This window comes from Penaeus vannamei, chromosome 4 (assembly GCF_042767895.1).
Source record: "Penaeus vannamei isolate JL-2024 chromosome 4, ASM4276789v1, whole genome shotgun sequence".
NCBI lineage: Eukaryota > Metazoa > Arthropoda > Malacostraca > Decapoda > Penaeidae > Penaeus > Penaeus vannamei.
Window position 1 is genome coordinate 20284461 of NC_091552.1, and position 17500 is coordinate 20301960.

At 36.0% G+C, this 17500-nt stretch overlaps 2 protein-coding genes across 3 annotated transcripts in view; one reads left to right on the forward strand and one right to left on the reverse strand.

Moving 5' to 3' along the window:
• The window catches only part of LOC138861478 (uncharacterized), a 4224-nt gene extending 2984 nt beyond the window's left edge, over positions 1-1240 (forward strand). Inside the window, exon 2 of the mRNA XM_070120852.1 lies at positions 1-1240. This exon is cut by the window's left edge and continues 641 nt beyond it. Coding sequence (XP_069976953.1) covers positions 1-996 — 996 coding nt within the window. The 3' untranslated portion in view covers positions 997-1240.
• Positions 1241-3835: 2595 nt separating this feature from the next.
• TrpRS (Tryptophanyl-tRNA synthetase) overlaps positions 3836-17500 on the reverse strand; it is a 14175-nt gene continuing 510 nt past the window's right edge. Inside the window, exons 2-10 of one of the 2 annotated variants that reach the window (XM_070120853.1) lie at positions 14591-14836; positions 11645-11795; positions 11336-11456; positions 10825-10932; positions 10139-10342; positions 7098-7290; positions 6748-6921; positions 5176-5370; positions 3836-4875 (exon numbers count right to left, since the gene is read on the reverse strand). In XM_070120853.1, the coding sequence (XP_069976954.1) occupies positions 4777-4875; positions 5176-5370; positions 6748-6921; positions 7098-7290; positions 10139-10342; positions 10825-10932; positions 11336-11456; positions 11645-11795; positions 14591-14833 (1488 nt within the window). In that variant the 5' untranslated portion in view covers positions 14834-14836 and the 3' untranslated portion in view covers positions 3836-4776. The remainder of the gene's footprint in view (positions 4876-5175; positions 5371-6747; positions 6922-7097; positions 7291-10138; positions 10343-10824; positions 10933-11335; positions 11457-11644; positions 11796-14590; positions 14837-17500) is intronic. The other variant, XM_070120854.1, reaches the window with a different exon arrangement.

Below are 17500 nucleotides of genomic sequence, written 5' to 3' on the forward strand. Positions count from 1 at the left end.
TACCTCTTCACTTGCCCCATTCCAGAGGGAGTGCGTAAGGGTGGCGCCTTTCCAGATTATGTCTCACTTTCTGCGCAACCTTGTAATAATATAACGACTATGGTACCCATCCACAGAGAGGGCATTTTGAAGAGTCAGTCAAAAAAGAAAGACAAATATGCTGTATGTGTTAAAGGGATGGACTTCAGGAAAGATATATCACATCGACTAATAGAATGGCTTGAACTTCTTTTCATACTGGGTGCAGAAAAAGTTTTCTTTTATAAGTACTCAGTCCATCCAAATATAGATAAAGTGTTGAATTACTATTCTAAACATGGGAAAGTGGTTGTCATACCTCTAACACTACCAGGAGAACAGCCCAATGAACCTCAGTTACGTTCTCTATACTTGAAGAGAGATGTGTGGCAGAAAAGGAGAAATGAAATTGTACCATATAATGATTGTTTATATAGAAATATGTATTTGTATGAATACATAGTTCCTCTTGATGTAGATGAGGTTATTTTACCTGTGAAAACATACACCTGGTCAGAAATGTTCAGGAAGTACAAGCAAGATCATCCCAAAGACTTGGAAAGATATGCTTCTTTCTCAGCTCAAAATGCCTATTTTCTAGATGTTTACAATGCCACATGGGACCCTGATGTTCCAAGGCATTTCCACATGATGCACTACAAGACCCGCAGTGCAAATTTCAGCATCAGAGGCCACTCAGTAAAGAGCTTCATATCAACAAACAAATCTTTAACTATATTTAATCATTATACCCTAGAGGGCCTCTATTCCAAAGTGAAGGGGAACCTTGTTTTGAATACTTCAATTGTGCAGATGAACCACTATAAAGAACGTTGTCCACGAGAGTTGTACAGCAAGTGCAAGAGCAATTTTTTGGTTTACACAATGAGGGACAATATTATAGAAAAATACAAGAAACTCCTCGTAGATCATGTTCTGATGACCCTAAAGAATTTGAACTTGTTACCTGTAGATTAAACAGTTATTTTTAAGCAATTAATTTATTCCTCTGGTTAATTATGTCTAGCATGTATGTGTGTAATATGTAAAGAGAAACAAACAAACAAAAACAAGCAAATACACAGGTATAGACATATGTTTTTAAATTTAAGATGTTACCTTTTTTTCTATTTCTATGATTTAGAGTGCAATATTTATAATAAATAGCATGCCCTTCCTGAAATGAAATGTATGTTCACATGGAAATAAACATTTTCTTTTATACTTCTTTTTTATATCCAAAGGATTCCCCATACTTGTTATTTCACAAAACTTTCAACATCCAATTTATATTCTATGTGTTAATTTTTTTTGTGAATTGCAAATGAGAATCTGAAGCTGTGCATAAAAGCATCAAAAATAGAGGTGTGTGACCTCATCCACATTTTAACATTCTTCATATACCCTGTTACCTCTAAGCATGTTTTAAGAGATTAATATCTATGTTTTTTTCTTAATTATGAAGGAAGATTTGATAGTTGAAAATACAAGGGAAATGCATTCTATGTGAGCTAGAATTGTAACAAACAATGCAAGCCGCCATAATTAGAATGGCTGAGTGTATATATTATTTACTCATAATTTACAGGGAATCACTTTTAGAATTTACAGAATTCCCCATGTGCTATTAAAAAAACTTCAGGGAATCAAAGAAATGACACCTTGTTTGAAAATGGATAAATTATAGTGAGTAGTATTTTAATACTTGGGGATTTTGTTAAGAGATGAATACCATCCAAACAGCAGTTTAATACATAATCAATTTGGGCCACATTTATAAAATAACTGAAAGGGCACAGCCTGTCTTGTGAAACTACACATTTATCAAATTCTCTTTGGTAATACTATATTTCCTTGAGCAGGTGCCTGAAAAGGTGGCTGAATTCAAGCACTGTACAGTATAGTATTTTTTAGTTATGGCGAGGAACTCCTGTAAACGATGATGTAAATAATATATGAATTTATAAATATTTTAGGCCAAGTCACCTACCAAATGGGTTATATAAAAAGGTGCAATTAAAGTATTGTCAGTTGGATGCAAAACTAGCATTTTTATTATGGCTCTTATTGCAAAGCCTTATTAAAGAAAGCAAAGGAAATGTTAGCAGCCATATTATTAGGCATAAAATCACATTACCCCATTGACACCGGTAGGACGTGTAGTGTATATTTTAGTTTATTAATTTCATTTATATATGGATAGCACTCTTAAATGCTTAGTCAGTGTACATAGTGGTGATAATAATATTAGTAACAATAATGATAGTATTAGAAATTTTTTTTTACAGAAAGTCGAGGAAGGGGGTAAACAGGTGAGGTCAGTGTAAAGTTTAATGTTTTAAACAAATATATGTGCTAGATATGAAAGGTCCTACAGCACTATGGTAAAGTATTGTGATGAAGGGGCAAAGTTACTCGAGTTTCAAGTCATAGGGTAAAATAGTATGTTAGTGTAAGGGGTAGAAAGAGGTAGTAAATGGAGTAGGATCTTTATTGATAGGAGGAGAAGGGATAAGGATAGAGGGTGATTAGAGGTAAGCTTAGTAATTGACAATACTTGTGATACCACCAATATGTAAACATATCTTGTAGATTCCATTGTTAGAACTAAAAATTATAAGGATATTTTTAAAATTAACTTTTCAAAAAAAATCATTTTTGATTTTTCACATGCAAGTTTCTGACTAATGGCCATATGGCTAAAAAAAATTGTGTAACACTATCAGTTTATCACACAATTTTCTTATGCTAGAATCTTCACAATTGTAGGAAGTCTTTAATGTAAACTTAGGGCTGTCAGTTTTTAATTTTTTTTTACAATGTTCTTTTCCCCTTGCATTGTTTTGGTATACCAGCTGATTTTTTGGTGGTATTATTCCTTAGTAGAGGATTTTGAAGCATACAACCATTAGTCCTGCCTGGGTTGATGCAAAATTTCATATTGTAAGTTTATTTTCTGTTATGCTTAATGTGCATTCCCTCCCTCCCCCCCAAAAGAGTAATAATGAATAATTACATTTTATTTATTTTCATTATTTGTCAATTCTTCAACTGTTATCCTGTGAATGAAATATAGGATGGTACAGTCAGAAGACATAGTATATTAATTATTCATGTTCTCAGAGGTAATTAATGTCAATAGGGTCTGACATCTATTTATATTGGGCGATAATCAGCAAGGCTGAATTATTTGTTTAAAATATTTTTATTCAGATTGAAAAACACAGTTTTTGTCAATGATATAATTCAGATAGAAATCAGTCATATGAATGTGTGATTTTTTTTATAAGCATACAAGTAGTTACAAGTAAGCTTCAAAGTAATTTTCAGTAAGTAAAATCATTCTGCTTCTTACACAAACATTCATATTCTCTTAAAAGCTATTGGCTTTCTTATCTTTCTTATATAAATATAGTGAGTCAGTATTCATAAAAATAAATGTCACTAAGCATTTCTGCATTTATTTACACTCTTTCATTTGTATAATAACTTGTGTGCACCAAGTTTTCTTTTCTTTTCTTTTCCCTACATCATATGATATTTCTCTTTACTGCAAGCACTTTATTTTTCTTTTCTATGTTGTAATTTGATTATCTGTGCTGTGCATTAAGACCCCTAGCCCCACTTCCTCCCCCATTTTTTTTTTTTTTTTTTTTTACATAAAACCCACACAAGTACCAACTTCGTATTCAGGGTATGAATATTAGCTTCAAAAATTTAATAAAGCATCCTTTTGCAATTTTTGTCTATCACATATGCTCAATAAACATAAAACATTGTCTTTTTTTTGTAAAAGGATACCAAATGAAACACACTGTAAAAGATTGATGTTTGTACTACAAAGTCATAAATAACTATAAAGTCAAACATTCACCTTTTTAAATTGAGGCGCCCTTCCACAGTCCAGAAATGGAGAAAGACAGAAACCAGCTGCTAATACTGAATTACTGTTGAATTTGATATTTTGGATCCATCAATTGCATAAATTACAGATAACCAATGGGTGGTGATCAAATATAACCTAGTTAACTAAGGTATATAGATAATTCCCAAGACCACACAAAGATTGACCCAAAACAGCACTTGTAGTGCACAGCAGCATTAGTGCCCTTTGCAGTGAGAAAGAGGGACCAGGAAAGCTTTTCATGAATTTCTTCCTCTTTCTATGCTTGGTCTTGGTAATAACTTAACAAAATCAATATTTTAATAAAATCACATGAAATTGATTTTGATACATCATCAAACACAATGTTATTCAGCTTTATATTTAGAATAAAATTATTTCTTTAAATGTCAAAAATCTGCTTTAGTACAGTGCGCTGTAATCATAATTATAGAGAAACAAAGAATCAATTCTTTATTTGCATATTTTACACAATCTGTAATCATAGCCTTATATGCCATGTGAAGCTTAACAATTCCTAAATATATGAAACATGAAAAAATAAATCTTCACAATGAATTAAAGATACTTCTAAAAGAAAGGAAAATAATCAATGTCTTTTTATTGCATATGGTATTTAGACTTGAAGATTTCATTACTTTAGATGACAAACTGTTTTATATTATTCTCATTATAATACATAACAATTCATAAGCAAAATTCATTTTTTCTAATGATGTGATAGATAATCAATGATACAAAACATTTTCAATTACTGTTGTTTCTGCCTAACCACCTGGACTTCACATTATCACTTAATGGACAGAACAATATAAAACTGTTAATAATTGCCAAACTAGCACATGTCTAAGCCATCAGAAATTTAGAGGCCGGGGTTTCATGTATTCTTTAACAAGATCGTCAGTAACCTCTTTTTTTCGGGCTTGATGTTCGGCAACCAATGCCTGGAGAATCTGTTAAAAGACACACATATTGAGAGAAGGCAAACAGATCAAAACGAATCTTAAGAAATACACACCAGTAATGTTTTTGTTGAAACACATAACTAAACACCTGATATCTAAACATGGGAATGCAAACACTTAGTCTATGAATATTTTTACCATAAAAATCTGATAAATAATCTACTACAGCCTGCAGAAATAGAACTAATATTTCAAGGAAAAGTTACAAAGGGATACAAACAAACAGACTGCTCTATTAAAGACCCGGATACACGACAATACACATATATATTGTATAGATAAACATACCTTAATGAGTTCTGCCTTTAGCTCTCCCGTGAGCATATTGCCCGAGGAGTACTGCTGGCGAATTTCCTCTAACTTTTCATCGTCGTCTAAGAAAAAGGTTAGGTACATGTATGACACGTCCACCTCACAGTCACCTCCTTTTTCCCGGTGTTCCTCAATTGTATCTCTTCCACCAGAGAATGCATATTTGTTGATCTGTGGTGTTAATGATAATTTTTATTGATAACATCACATAAAATGAGTTCAAAATGCAACTTTTAGATAAGGGATCTGTGGAATAATAAGTGCTAGTAAATTTTATTATGCAATACATTTTAGATTTACTTAAACAAATCTATATAGCTATCTAACTAGCTACAATTATAATTTATATTTGTATATGGTAAATCTACAAGAATAACTGCTGAAAGAGACACCCTCAGCCAGAGGCATGGAAACTCCAGCCCTTAAAGACCTGGTGTCCAGCCTGGCACTCTATTCAAAATCAAAGCAACAATCCAGCCCAAGAAACCCTAGCCTTGGCATTCTCCCTAACCCTACAATACAATCTTCCACCATCCTGCCAAACTCCAATGTTTGTTGGAGTTTCGTATTGGCAGGAGGCATATATGATCACTCTTATGGTGGGTACATACAAGATGCATATCTTGTTAGTAGTACATATAAGAATAAGCAACCTTGTATGAGCTCTATACAAAAGTGGTTCTTTTGAAAAGTTTGCCTGTCCTCATTCAATGCTTATCTTTAGTTATTGGTTTTCCAAAAAAATCCTTTATCAGCTGGTATCAGATATCTGGCAAACATCTATACAATTGAAAGTCCTATTACTTGGACATTTTAAGTTTTGATAACAGGACAAGAGCTGTATGGCAAATTTTGCCATTACAGAAAAAAAAAGTTACTTATTGTTAAGGATTATGGACTACCTAGAGAGATGATATGTAGTCTGTAAGACAAAGTCTATTACCATCTAGGTATAGTTTATCAAATGATAAATATAGACATTGAATATGGAAAAAAAAAGCTTATGCAGAAAAAGAGAAAATAAGATTGCAAAGGGGGGATGGAATCTTGCCACTGACCATGAGCGTTCATGTGATATGCATCTACCTTACAAGCCAACCCCAGTCAGAGTGGCTGCTCAAATAAGCCTAATGATCAGATTTTGGGTTTCTCTCACTCTCACACTCACTCTCTCCCCTTCTCCCTCTATCACTCACTCACTCTTTCCCCCTCTCCCTCTATCACTCACTCACTCCCCCTCTCCCTCTATCACTCATTCACTCACTCACTCCCCCTCTCCCTCTATCACTCACTCACTCTCACACTCTCTCCCCCTCTCATTCTCATACTCACAATCTCTCTCTCTCTCCCTCTCTAAAATACTCACATTTTCACATACACACTCTTTCTCTTTCTCTCCCTCTCCCCCTCCATCTCCCTTTCCTGACACAATCATTATCTGCCACATATTCTATAAAAAAAAAAATAGCTGAACAGAAAAATAAAATAAAATAAAATAATAAATAAAAAGCTCAAAATATGAACACAAAATCAACTACCTCGACTTACCTTCTTCTTGATCTGGTTTGCCGTATCTGTAAGGAATATGGAGGAGTTCTCATCGGAAGCACTCATCTTAGTACTCGCTCCCTGCAGGGCTGGGAAGAAGGTCGAATGGAGAAGAGCCGGCTTCTGGAAACCTATTCTTGGGGCCACGTCACGAGTCATCCGGAAGTACGGATCCTGTGGGAAGGTAAAGATAAATAAGAAAAAAATGATGCTGGGAAGAAGAAGAAGAAGAAGAAAAAAAAGTTGAGGTGAGTTTGCATGTACAAAACCTCTTCTTACATATGCATATATTTCAGTTATGAATAAATATTTAAAAAACTATGATAAAATCCAAACACCCACAGGCATACCTGATCAATAGCGCAGGGGATAAGACAGGGCACATCCTTCTTCCCCTTGAAAATGAATGGAAAACTAGATGAAAAGCTTGGCACCGCCTGGATTGCAGGGAACATGATCTTGCCAATGTTGGAGGACTCGTCGAAGCCAAAAATTCCTTTGACTTGGTTGAAGGTCACATGTTTCTGTACTTTTAAGACATTCCTGGAAAAAACGTATATCTTCAATATGTATGTGGGTATGTATGTGGATGTAGGTATGTATGTGGATGTAGGTATGTATATATAAGTATGTATATTCACCTATGTATGTATGTATATTTGTATGTATGTATGTTTATATGCATGTATATTTGTATATGTTTGTATGTATGTATGTATGTATGTATGTACGTTTGTATGTATGTTTCTATATATATGTATATATGTATATATGTGTGTATATATATATAGATAGATAGATATGTGTGTATATGTATGTAAGTGCATATATGCAAGCATATATATGTACAATTGCAGACATTTCCAACTGGCAAACCCCTATGGTGAGAGGACTGAATTTTTTCTGGCAATACATATGGAGTATCCAGCATTTTGTGAATGGAATGCTCTTGTTTGCATGGAAGTCTGTGATTGGCACCTGGTGCTTCTCAAATATATTCACTGGCAACTAATATCAGCCATCAGAATTATGTTAAAAAGTTAGAAAACCTTATAAAGTTGCCAAATACTAATATTACGGCTTTAAAACACACACACACACACACACACACACACACACACACACACACACACACACACACACACACACACACACACACACACACACACACACAGAGAGAGAGAGAGAGAGAGAGAGAGCGAGAGAGAGAGAGCGAGAGAGAGAGAGAGCGAGAGAGAGAGAGAGCGAGAGAGAGCGAGAGAGAGAGAGAGCGAGAGAGAGCGAGAGAGAGCGAGAGAGAGCGAGAGAGAGCGAGAGAGAGCGAGAGAGAGCGAGAGAGAGCGAGAGAGCGAGAGAGAGCGAGAGAGAGAGAGCGAGAGAGAGAGAGCGAGCGAGAGAGAGCGAGCGAGAGAGAGCGAGCGAGAGAGAGAGAGCGAGAGAGAGAGAGCGAGAGAGAGAGAGAGAGAGAGAGAGAGAGAGAGAGAGAGAGAGAGAGCTTATTATAAGTGATTATAATTTATCCAATGGTCATTTCTATTCTCCATAATTAATGGCTTGTTTGATTTATCATATATTCAAAATAATAATTAGTAAAACTGTTTTATATGTGCTATAATCCAACATAATTTACATTTACCTGTAAAGGATTTACATATTTCTATAAAACAAATTATATATCTATTACCACAACTGTAAATCATTTTGTTCAGTTACCTAACTTGAATATAATGTACAGACATGTACAGCTACACAGAAATATATCAGGCCTTACTGGAAATGGCATGGGATTGCTCTCAAACCCCTTGGCGCACAACTACCTTTTCCTAGAAGTGCGATTTCCCACACACCCTGATCTGCAAACTATTTTTGCTGTGAATTAAACCTTTGAAACTCAAATCATTTATCTATCAATGATCAATTAATTCTGCTTCAATTTCAAGGTGTTGAATGGTTACCAAATGCAGAACAGCTGTTTTTGCCAAGCAAGGGAATGACAAAGCTGGATCTTCATCAAAAGACAATCCAGGCTGCTCTTTTTGATTAATATACAAGTGATTTTACAAGCTTTTCAACTGCACACCATCACACGCCCTGAATGTTTAAGAAGTGTGATTTACTGCACACCTCCTAAATTTTCCACAGTAAGACCTCAGTATCATTAGAAAATCATACTAGACATTCTGACACAAACAAAAAATATTTTTTGAAATACAGCTGTTAATGCTAAATAACTGTTGGTATCCCTGATTTTTCAACTACTTTTGGGTATGTATGGCTTCCCTCATTATAGCAAGGCATATTCCACCTCTTACAGGAATAAAATCATTATCTCACCGTAAATCCTTGTGAATTCCTGAATCACTATTCGAGAAATAAATCATAACGAGACAAAATACCAAGCCTTCTGAACTTAAGGTTCTGTTCGTTACTGAATGTTTCGCGCCTTCATAATGATAGTTTTCTGTGCAGCTATACCATAACCATGTTTTCAACTATGATTACATTTCCACCATCAGTATTAACTAAAAATTCCTAGTAGCTGACAAGAATACTAAAAAGAGCTATATAGGCCAAAGTAAATAAAGCAAGAAGAAGAAGGGGCTGCTTTAAACCACCAACGCTGTACATATCTATATATGTGAATGTATATGTATGTATCTATATACATATGTATACACATACACATATGTATATAGATATATATATGGGTGTGGGTATAGGTATCTTTGTTACTAAATTATGTTTTCACTAACAAATATAAATCATATCCATATATCATTAAGGTTGATGGAGACTGTCACAAACATAAAAGAGGAATACTGTAGTTAATGACTGACAATAATGAATGAAAATACATGAACTGGAAGTCTTACATGGGAACTAGCAGCTGATGGACCTCACTAGGAGGTGAGATCAAAAAGACCAAAACACTGATAACCTTATCTCCACTACTTATATGCTTTATTGCTTTCCACAAAGAAAGTAATTGTAACAGTTATTCAGCCACTGTAAATATTTTACTAACTCATGATACCATTTTAAGATTCCAAAAGATACGTTAATTGCTTTTAATTCTGGTCCAATTCATTTTACTTGCTAGACAACCGTTTATGAAACAATGAGCAAAAAAGACAATAATTCACCAATACACATGCCACCAAACATGTGTTTGAATGTGTATAACTGTTTTCTCATGTTTGCAAAGTCAGGTGTGAATATATCATTGTTGTTAGCTTTATGGAATATGGGAAAAAAAAAGGAGTCCATAAAAAAAAAAATCTAAGAAAAGAAACAAAGCCAAGGATAATGAAGAATGAATATAACAATGAAAATTAAAATCAACTGCAGCTCAACAACAAGGAACCTAAGCCTTAATGGACCAATGCCTCACCTATAGAACTCTCCACTTCCTTCAATAAAGTCAATATCAGAGAAGATGAAAGTCTTGTTTATGTCAAAGCCCATTGCTACGATGTCCTTGGCATTCTTGTATGCCAGCTTGTTGCACTCCTCCAGCTTCAAGTCCTTCCATAGGTACTTCTCATCATCAGTTAGCTGTACTACCAGAGGGACATCAAACACATCCTGCAGCCATCTGGTATAGGTCAGAGGTCAGAATTAGTTGGGCCAGATAACATGGCTTAAAAAAAGGTATCTACATTGGTTTGGCCATTAATGTTGTGTTGGAAGGAGTGGTATAATATGCATCACATTCTTATTCATTGACAATTCCCTTATCATTCCTAGCTCAACTATACTCATTCCCCAGGAGGGAAGAGCAAACTGAAATGACATCACAATCATAATCAACATGATTTGAATTTATCACTGATTGCATTTATTCACAATCTTAAGCATCAATCTTATAAGATTGCTGTAAAGAAAAGAAAAGAAGGTGACTATAAACCATTCAAGTAGTAGCAACAACAACTGATGACAAAAAAATAACTATATTTATATAAGCCATACAAAAAAAAAAAAAAATATTGAAAAAATTAACTGAGAACACATCTACAATGGAAGAAAGACAAAAAACAAAAAAGTTTTAGCCACACCCTCAACTGCTTGAGAACTTACTTGGTCATAATAAAGGGAATGAGATGGCCCACATGCATGGCCTCGGAGGAAGGACCACGGCCAGTGTACAAGAAGAACTTCTTGCCAGCTTCCACCAAGTTTAAAATTCTGAAGTCAAGAGAAAATACAAGTATATGTTTAAATATCATCAATATAATATCAGTATATAATAATCCTAATTATCACAATAATAATGATATAATTCACTAAAAATGTATAGTAAAAATATTTCATTTTCAAAGCAAAGAAATACACTTTAAAGCTAAAATGTTTAAGGGTAAACTTACAGATTCTTACAAAGTATACAACTTCTTTGGAAAAACAAACAAATAAGTAAATAGATAAATATATATATATAGATTAATAGATGGATAGATAGAGAGACAGATGCATACACAGATAGATGAATAGATAGATAAATAAGTAAGAAATAAACTAGAAAAAAAAAACAGCAGATAGAAAACATCCCTGCTGTGTCAGAGTGTGTTACAAACAGTATCTGTTTTCTAACCTGTGCATGTCCCTGTGGGAGAAGAAGATTCCTCGTCGGAGGAAGTGATGAGGTTTCTGACCCGTCACTTTCTCGAATCTCTCCAGCAACGTGGCATCAATACGTGATGACCCAAACCTGTCTGTATCAGACATTGACAACGGCTAAATTATTACATGGTATAGTAATACAAACAAAGATTATAGAATGCAACACTTGATTTAATGTGACATGAATCATGCATATCTAATCTGCACTTTCTAAAAACCTTACTTCACGCACTCATTTCCAATTTAAGTCATATCAAATCACCTGAAAACTTAAACTCACCTATTAGCTTGTCATAGTCGATGCCTTTACTACTAGAGGCCTGAACATTCCAAGGATCAACAATATCCTCATCAACTTTTGCTTCCACTGTCGCATTTTGCTCCAAAGCGGCACTCTGCTCTGGGGCCGTTGAATCTGCCATGACTGTTATCTGCAACAAAGAACCAATGAGATCAAGTTATGAAGGGTAGAGTGGGAATGAGGGGGGATGATGATGAGGAGGAGGAGGATTAGCATGAGGATGTGGAGGAAGAGATGAAGAGGGAGAATGGAGAGAAGGAGGAGAAGGAGGAGGGAGGAGAGAGGAGGAGATAGGAGGAGGAGGAGGAGGAGGAGGAGGAGGAGGAGGAGGAGGAGGAGGAGGGAGGAAAGAGGAGGAGAAAGAAGGAAGAAGGAGGAGGAAGAGGAAGAAGAAGAAAGAAGGAGGAGGGGGAGGAGGAGAAGAAGAAGAAGCAGAAGGAGGAGGAGGAGGAGGAGGAAGAGGAAGAGGAAGCGGAAGAGGAAGAGGAAGAGGAAGAGGAAGAAGAAGAAGAAGAAGATGAAGAAGGAGGACGAGGAGAAGGGAGGAGGAAGAGGAGGAGAAGGGAAGAGGAAGAAGAGGAGAAGGGAGGAGGAAGAGGAGGAGAAGGGAGGAGGAGGAGGAGGAGGAGGAGGAGGAGGAGGAGGAGGAGGAGGAGGAGGAGGAGGAGGAGGAGGAGGAGGAGGAGAAGGGAGGAAGAGGAGGGAGGAGCAGAGGAAAAGGAAGGGCATTTGGCTGATGAGACTTGCCATTTCAGCATTTCAGCTGAAGGCCAGGGTGACGGGAAGGATTTTTCACAAGTGCACAAAGCTCTTGGAGGGTGATTAGACTCATTTGACATTTAAGAAGAGGCTTTTGCATTATTTCCATTAGTAATCAAGTGTGAAATCTAATGTCCATGAGCCACAACTGGAAGAGCACCAGCTCCAGGGTGGATGCTGCTTCCATACTTAGGATATTTGTTACTGAGAGCAATGCATCCTCCAAAGACTAAGTCCCAAAAACAGGGTATCATGCAAACCTAACTTTCCCTATCTTTTATCTATTTCCTAGACAGGGGAGCTGGCCTCCATTTACCCCCCTTTATTAGCAATTTGTGCCATCCTTAAGAAAAAGCAACATTAACAACTCTGGCTGTGTGAGGGTATTGTGGACTTTGTCTCTGAGCTGTGATATGCAGTGGATATTTTTGTTATTTTGCAGTAAATATGAGGCTGCTGCAGCTGTACCTGTGTTGTTTAAGATTCTATTTCTTGTGTTTTATAAGGTGGTGGTGTCCATTTCCCTCTATCTCTGTGAATCACTCTCGGTAACTCTATCCCTCAGTATCTTATTCCTGCCCACCATTGGTGGTGCAGGTTGTATTACAGATGCTTTTTTTATAGACTATGTAGAGAGATACTATGGAAAGTGTGCAAAGAAAACTTTCTATTGCCCTCTGGATAAAACAAATCAAATGACATATGTACATTAGAAAAAATTAAAAACACATGCAAAAAAAAGGAAATAACATTGCAAAGGGGAGGCATGGAGTCTTATCCCTGCACACAATTGTTCATTTGCTCCCAGCCTACAAACTTCTAAGTGCAAGCAGGACAAGAGAAGCAGGCAATAAGAATGAGGACAAAGTAAAAAGGAGGAGGAGGAGGAAGTGCAAACAAGAGCAGAAGGATAGCCTCCTAGAAGGCAGGAGGTGGGGAAAGGAATGACCACTCATTAAAGTTAACCCCTACAATCCGGATGACGTTACAGTCTCATCATAGAAAAATCTGGGTCGAGGGTCTGGTGATGTGAGCATGCCGTCATCGGGCAAATGGCCGCAGGCTGGGTACTTGCCGTCATGAGCAAAGGCCAGGGTGACGGAAAAGACTCGCAAGTACACAAACCTCTTGGAGTTTGACTTGACTCCTTTGGCACTTGGAAGGGGGCTTTAGTATTATTCCCAGCGATAAACAAATGTGGAATGTAATGTGCATAAACCATGACTGGAAGAGTGCTGGCTCCAGGGAGGACGCCATTTCCATGTTCATGGGTGTTCGCAAGCACCCAGCCTTCGTACCGCCTGCCCAGGGTGTTGTCTACTTATGCAACCCACTGCCCATATTTTCGGCACCATGATTTCCGTGACGCAATTGAATCCAACTGGTAAATAACCCTTATAGTGTACATATGGGCATGCTTTTTAAATAATATTTACACAACTTATCTTTCAATGGACTAAACATCAGGAAAGAAGATCATGTATCAAAGACTAAAACATGCTTAAAAATAATCAGGTGCAGATATCTCAGTCCCATATATAATTATGTGATCACCCACCAGCATATGATAAAGTTTTGTTTACAAGAAATAATCTAAGAAAACAGTTATCACAAATGATATTGAGTAAATTGTCTACCTTCCAGCTGGAGAAACTGCCAATTTGAGGAAAATTTGAGATATTTTATAGCCTTGTAGAATCATCTCCCATGTCATCTTTCTAAAGCCAGTCCCTGCCCTTGATCTTTTGGAGAGCTACTTTATCAAAATTATTCAAACAAAATAAAAACAATACAAAACTGTTACTATATTACGAGTAAATGAATTATTTCAAGGAACAGAATTCTACTTATTTTTTTTCTTATTTAGCTTTGGCTTTTTTCAGTATATCTTATCAACAATAATGTGACTTTTAAAATTCAATATTCTTTTTCAACAACTACATAACAATTACAAGATTTACATTTAAGACAGTAAGTCTTTATCTTGTAATTGAGCACAACAATTGCAAAATTTTAATGGAAAATAAAGGTAGCGGGTTAGAAAGGTCTTGCTTCTAAATACTGAAAAAAGTAGACAGTTCCTTTAAACAATAAAAAATAAAAACAAAACATTTAATGACAACATTAGTGGCTACATTGCATCATTCAAGCTTTAGTCTGACCAACCTTCCGCCCATTAATAGATATTTCCAAGGGGTTTCTCTTGCTCCCTGGGAATGTGGTTCTATCCTTATCAAAACTTGCTATGTGCCTAAACCAACGCTGGAGGCTCGGCAAGTCCTGGCTTGGCGTGCCTGTGAAGTACTCAAACAATGCTGTGTCTGACTGGCTTGCTGTAAACCCTTCTACGTAGCTGTTGGCCAGAAAGTGTTCATCTAATACTTTTTCCTCCTCGCGAGAGATGGGCATCCTCTGTTATGTACAAGGAACAGGCTGTTAGCTGACATACCTTGGCAACATATTTTACCTTGAATTAGGTTAAATTACCTTAACTGTCTATCCACTGATAATAACATCAAAGACAGTTCACTTTATCAAAAAAAAAATTATATATAAATATTTATTCTCCGGGCAATATTCTACCAACTCTATGTTATCAAGTCAATTATCTAACAGTTGCAAACATGTAAGTCATTAAGGCACTCCTATATACATCCTCCCACAAAATAATTACATATTACCTATATCAACAATTTCGCAAGAAAAAAAATCTATATCACTCTAATATAGAGTACTGATTTTCCTTTAACTACATGATACCAAAATTTAGACAGTTCTTTTATACTCGTATTTTTCTCTACGGTCTGAATCTGCAAGATATGCATTACATTAATTAAGGGTACATGAAAGAAAAAATCAACATTCCTAAACTTCATATTTAATTCCTGATTACAGCAATATCAACCCGTTCCTACAATAAATCCTGGCTTATGGACAGCCACAGGCAGAACTTTTTACCACTATATTGAAAAACTGAAGCAAGTTTATTAATACAACAGAATAAATATGTACTCCGTACCTTTACTGAAAACAAGTACACATTGTAAGGTTTCTGTACCAGGCTTCTTGCTTTGTCACAGCTATAATACCCTGTTTACAATACTTCTATGGAAGTAGACTCTGACCCATTAGTTATGACATGCATGTATTGCATATTAATGTTATCTAATAATTTTGTGTAACTATTATCTTCCCATCCCCTGCACTTCGTCAAAGTACTGTGTGGCTAACTTGGAAATAAATGTCATATCTAATTATGAAGTTATTAAAAAAGAAAAAAAGAAGAAAAAAAAAAAATAAGGACAAAAAATTAAAAATCTAAATTTTCTGTCCTGTGCATCTTATGATTACTTCTATCCTACTCTATTTCTACCGCTCTATAAGATGGCGGTGTCCATTTTCCTCTATCTACGTGCGTCGCGGTCTTCAACCTCTACCGAAAAATTGAAGATGATATTCTTGGCAAGGACGAAAAGTTGTTGTCATTGGTACGAGAAATAATCTGCAGAAACAAACTTTAATGCCACAGATAAAGGAAAACAATCACAATATACATTGTTCGCAGTCTGCGTCCACTCAGTGCTCTCGAGTTTCAGCACTATTTTATACCAAAGTGGAGACAGTGTTTCCTGGGGGGTGTTCGGGGAAACGACCTAAAGGGAATGCCCAGTTATGCCAACCTAGGTTGTATCCTATTCTATTTTTTCTGCTCCATAAGATGGCGTTGTCCATTTCTCTCTACCTACACACAAGATAAGTTTTATTTTTGTTCATTCTTTCCAAAACAAACACACTTTACCTTGTACCATAAGGCTGTTTAAAACAAACTAAACCAGATTATCAAGATATACTCTACAAGCCTACCATTATTAGCATTTGTTCTAATTACCAGAATTAACTTGAATATATGGAAGCAGTGTAAAACATAGCCAAAATTGCAGAGAACTATTATAGACCTTTCATGAATACCGCCCCTACTTTCCCTGTCATCCAAACCAATTAGTAACTTAGAACTAAAGGTTTCTGAAGAAACGAATGTCAGAGTTGCTTTCATCACATTAAGATAAAGAGAAAATCATGATAATAATCAAATGAAAGGGTAATTCCTTCAAATACAGACCCACTTGTCTTCATCTAAGACCTGAATGGAAACACCATGCCAGGCATAGAGTTTCAACTGCGAAAAACACCGCTGTACCAGAACACACATGCCTCTCACTTGAGTAACACGAGTTGTGCTTCTTGTTTGAGCAACATGGAGCACAAATTACTTATTCCTTGCTTTAGCCGTAGTTGAGTGTTTCATAATGTATATATATTTTTTTTCTGAAGAAGAACAGAAACTAATTTACAGATTTAAAATTAACACCAGTCTGACAGGTTGTTGTCATGACCATAGATCTTGTTTCAAATCAACCATTTCTTATTTATTTGTTATTGGTAATAAGAAATGAATTTTGTGATATTCAAATGTTTTATATGAAATATCTAATGTAACTTTTGTTAACTTTATAGATATCTAAAGATATTGATAATTTCTTCAGGCAAATTACAGACAACAGTTTTTAGTTGAACCCTAGAAAGCTAGAGATACCCAATGAAAAGGAATGATCTAGGTCAAGTTACCGCTAACTCCTCTCAGCCCACAGATTTCACAACAAAGTGACACGATTCAGCCCTCATAGATAAGTGCATGGCGAGACCTGCATGTACAGAAGGCCAGTTGAACCATACCTTAAGTCCCCAACTGTATGTCAAAAAATTCAATCAACAAGACCTGAGTGTACACAAGGCCAGATAAACCATGCCTAAAGTCCCCAACTCTCCGAAACAAAATTCAATCAACAATCTAAGTTGTGATTGGGCGTGCCCGCAAGAAAAGAGGGTTGATGAGGGGGTCTGCTCCTAAACACCTCCTGAGAAATATTATCTTGATCTGTGTATGCATGGCAAGATAAAGCTGAAACTTAGAAGCACAGAGCAGACCAAGTCTCTGAGCAGCGCTTTCCACAATCTTTTTCCTTAATTTGTGGCATTAACGTTCATGTTTGCAGATTATTTCTTGTGCCAACGACT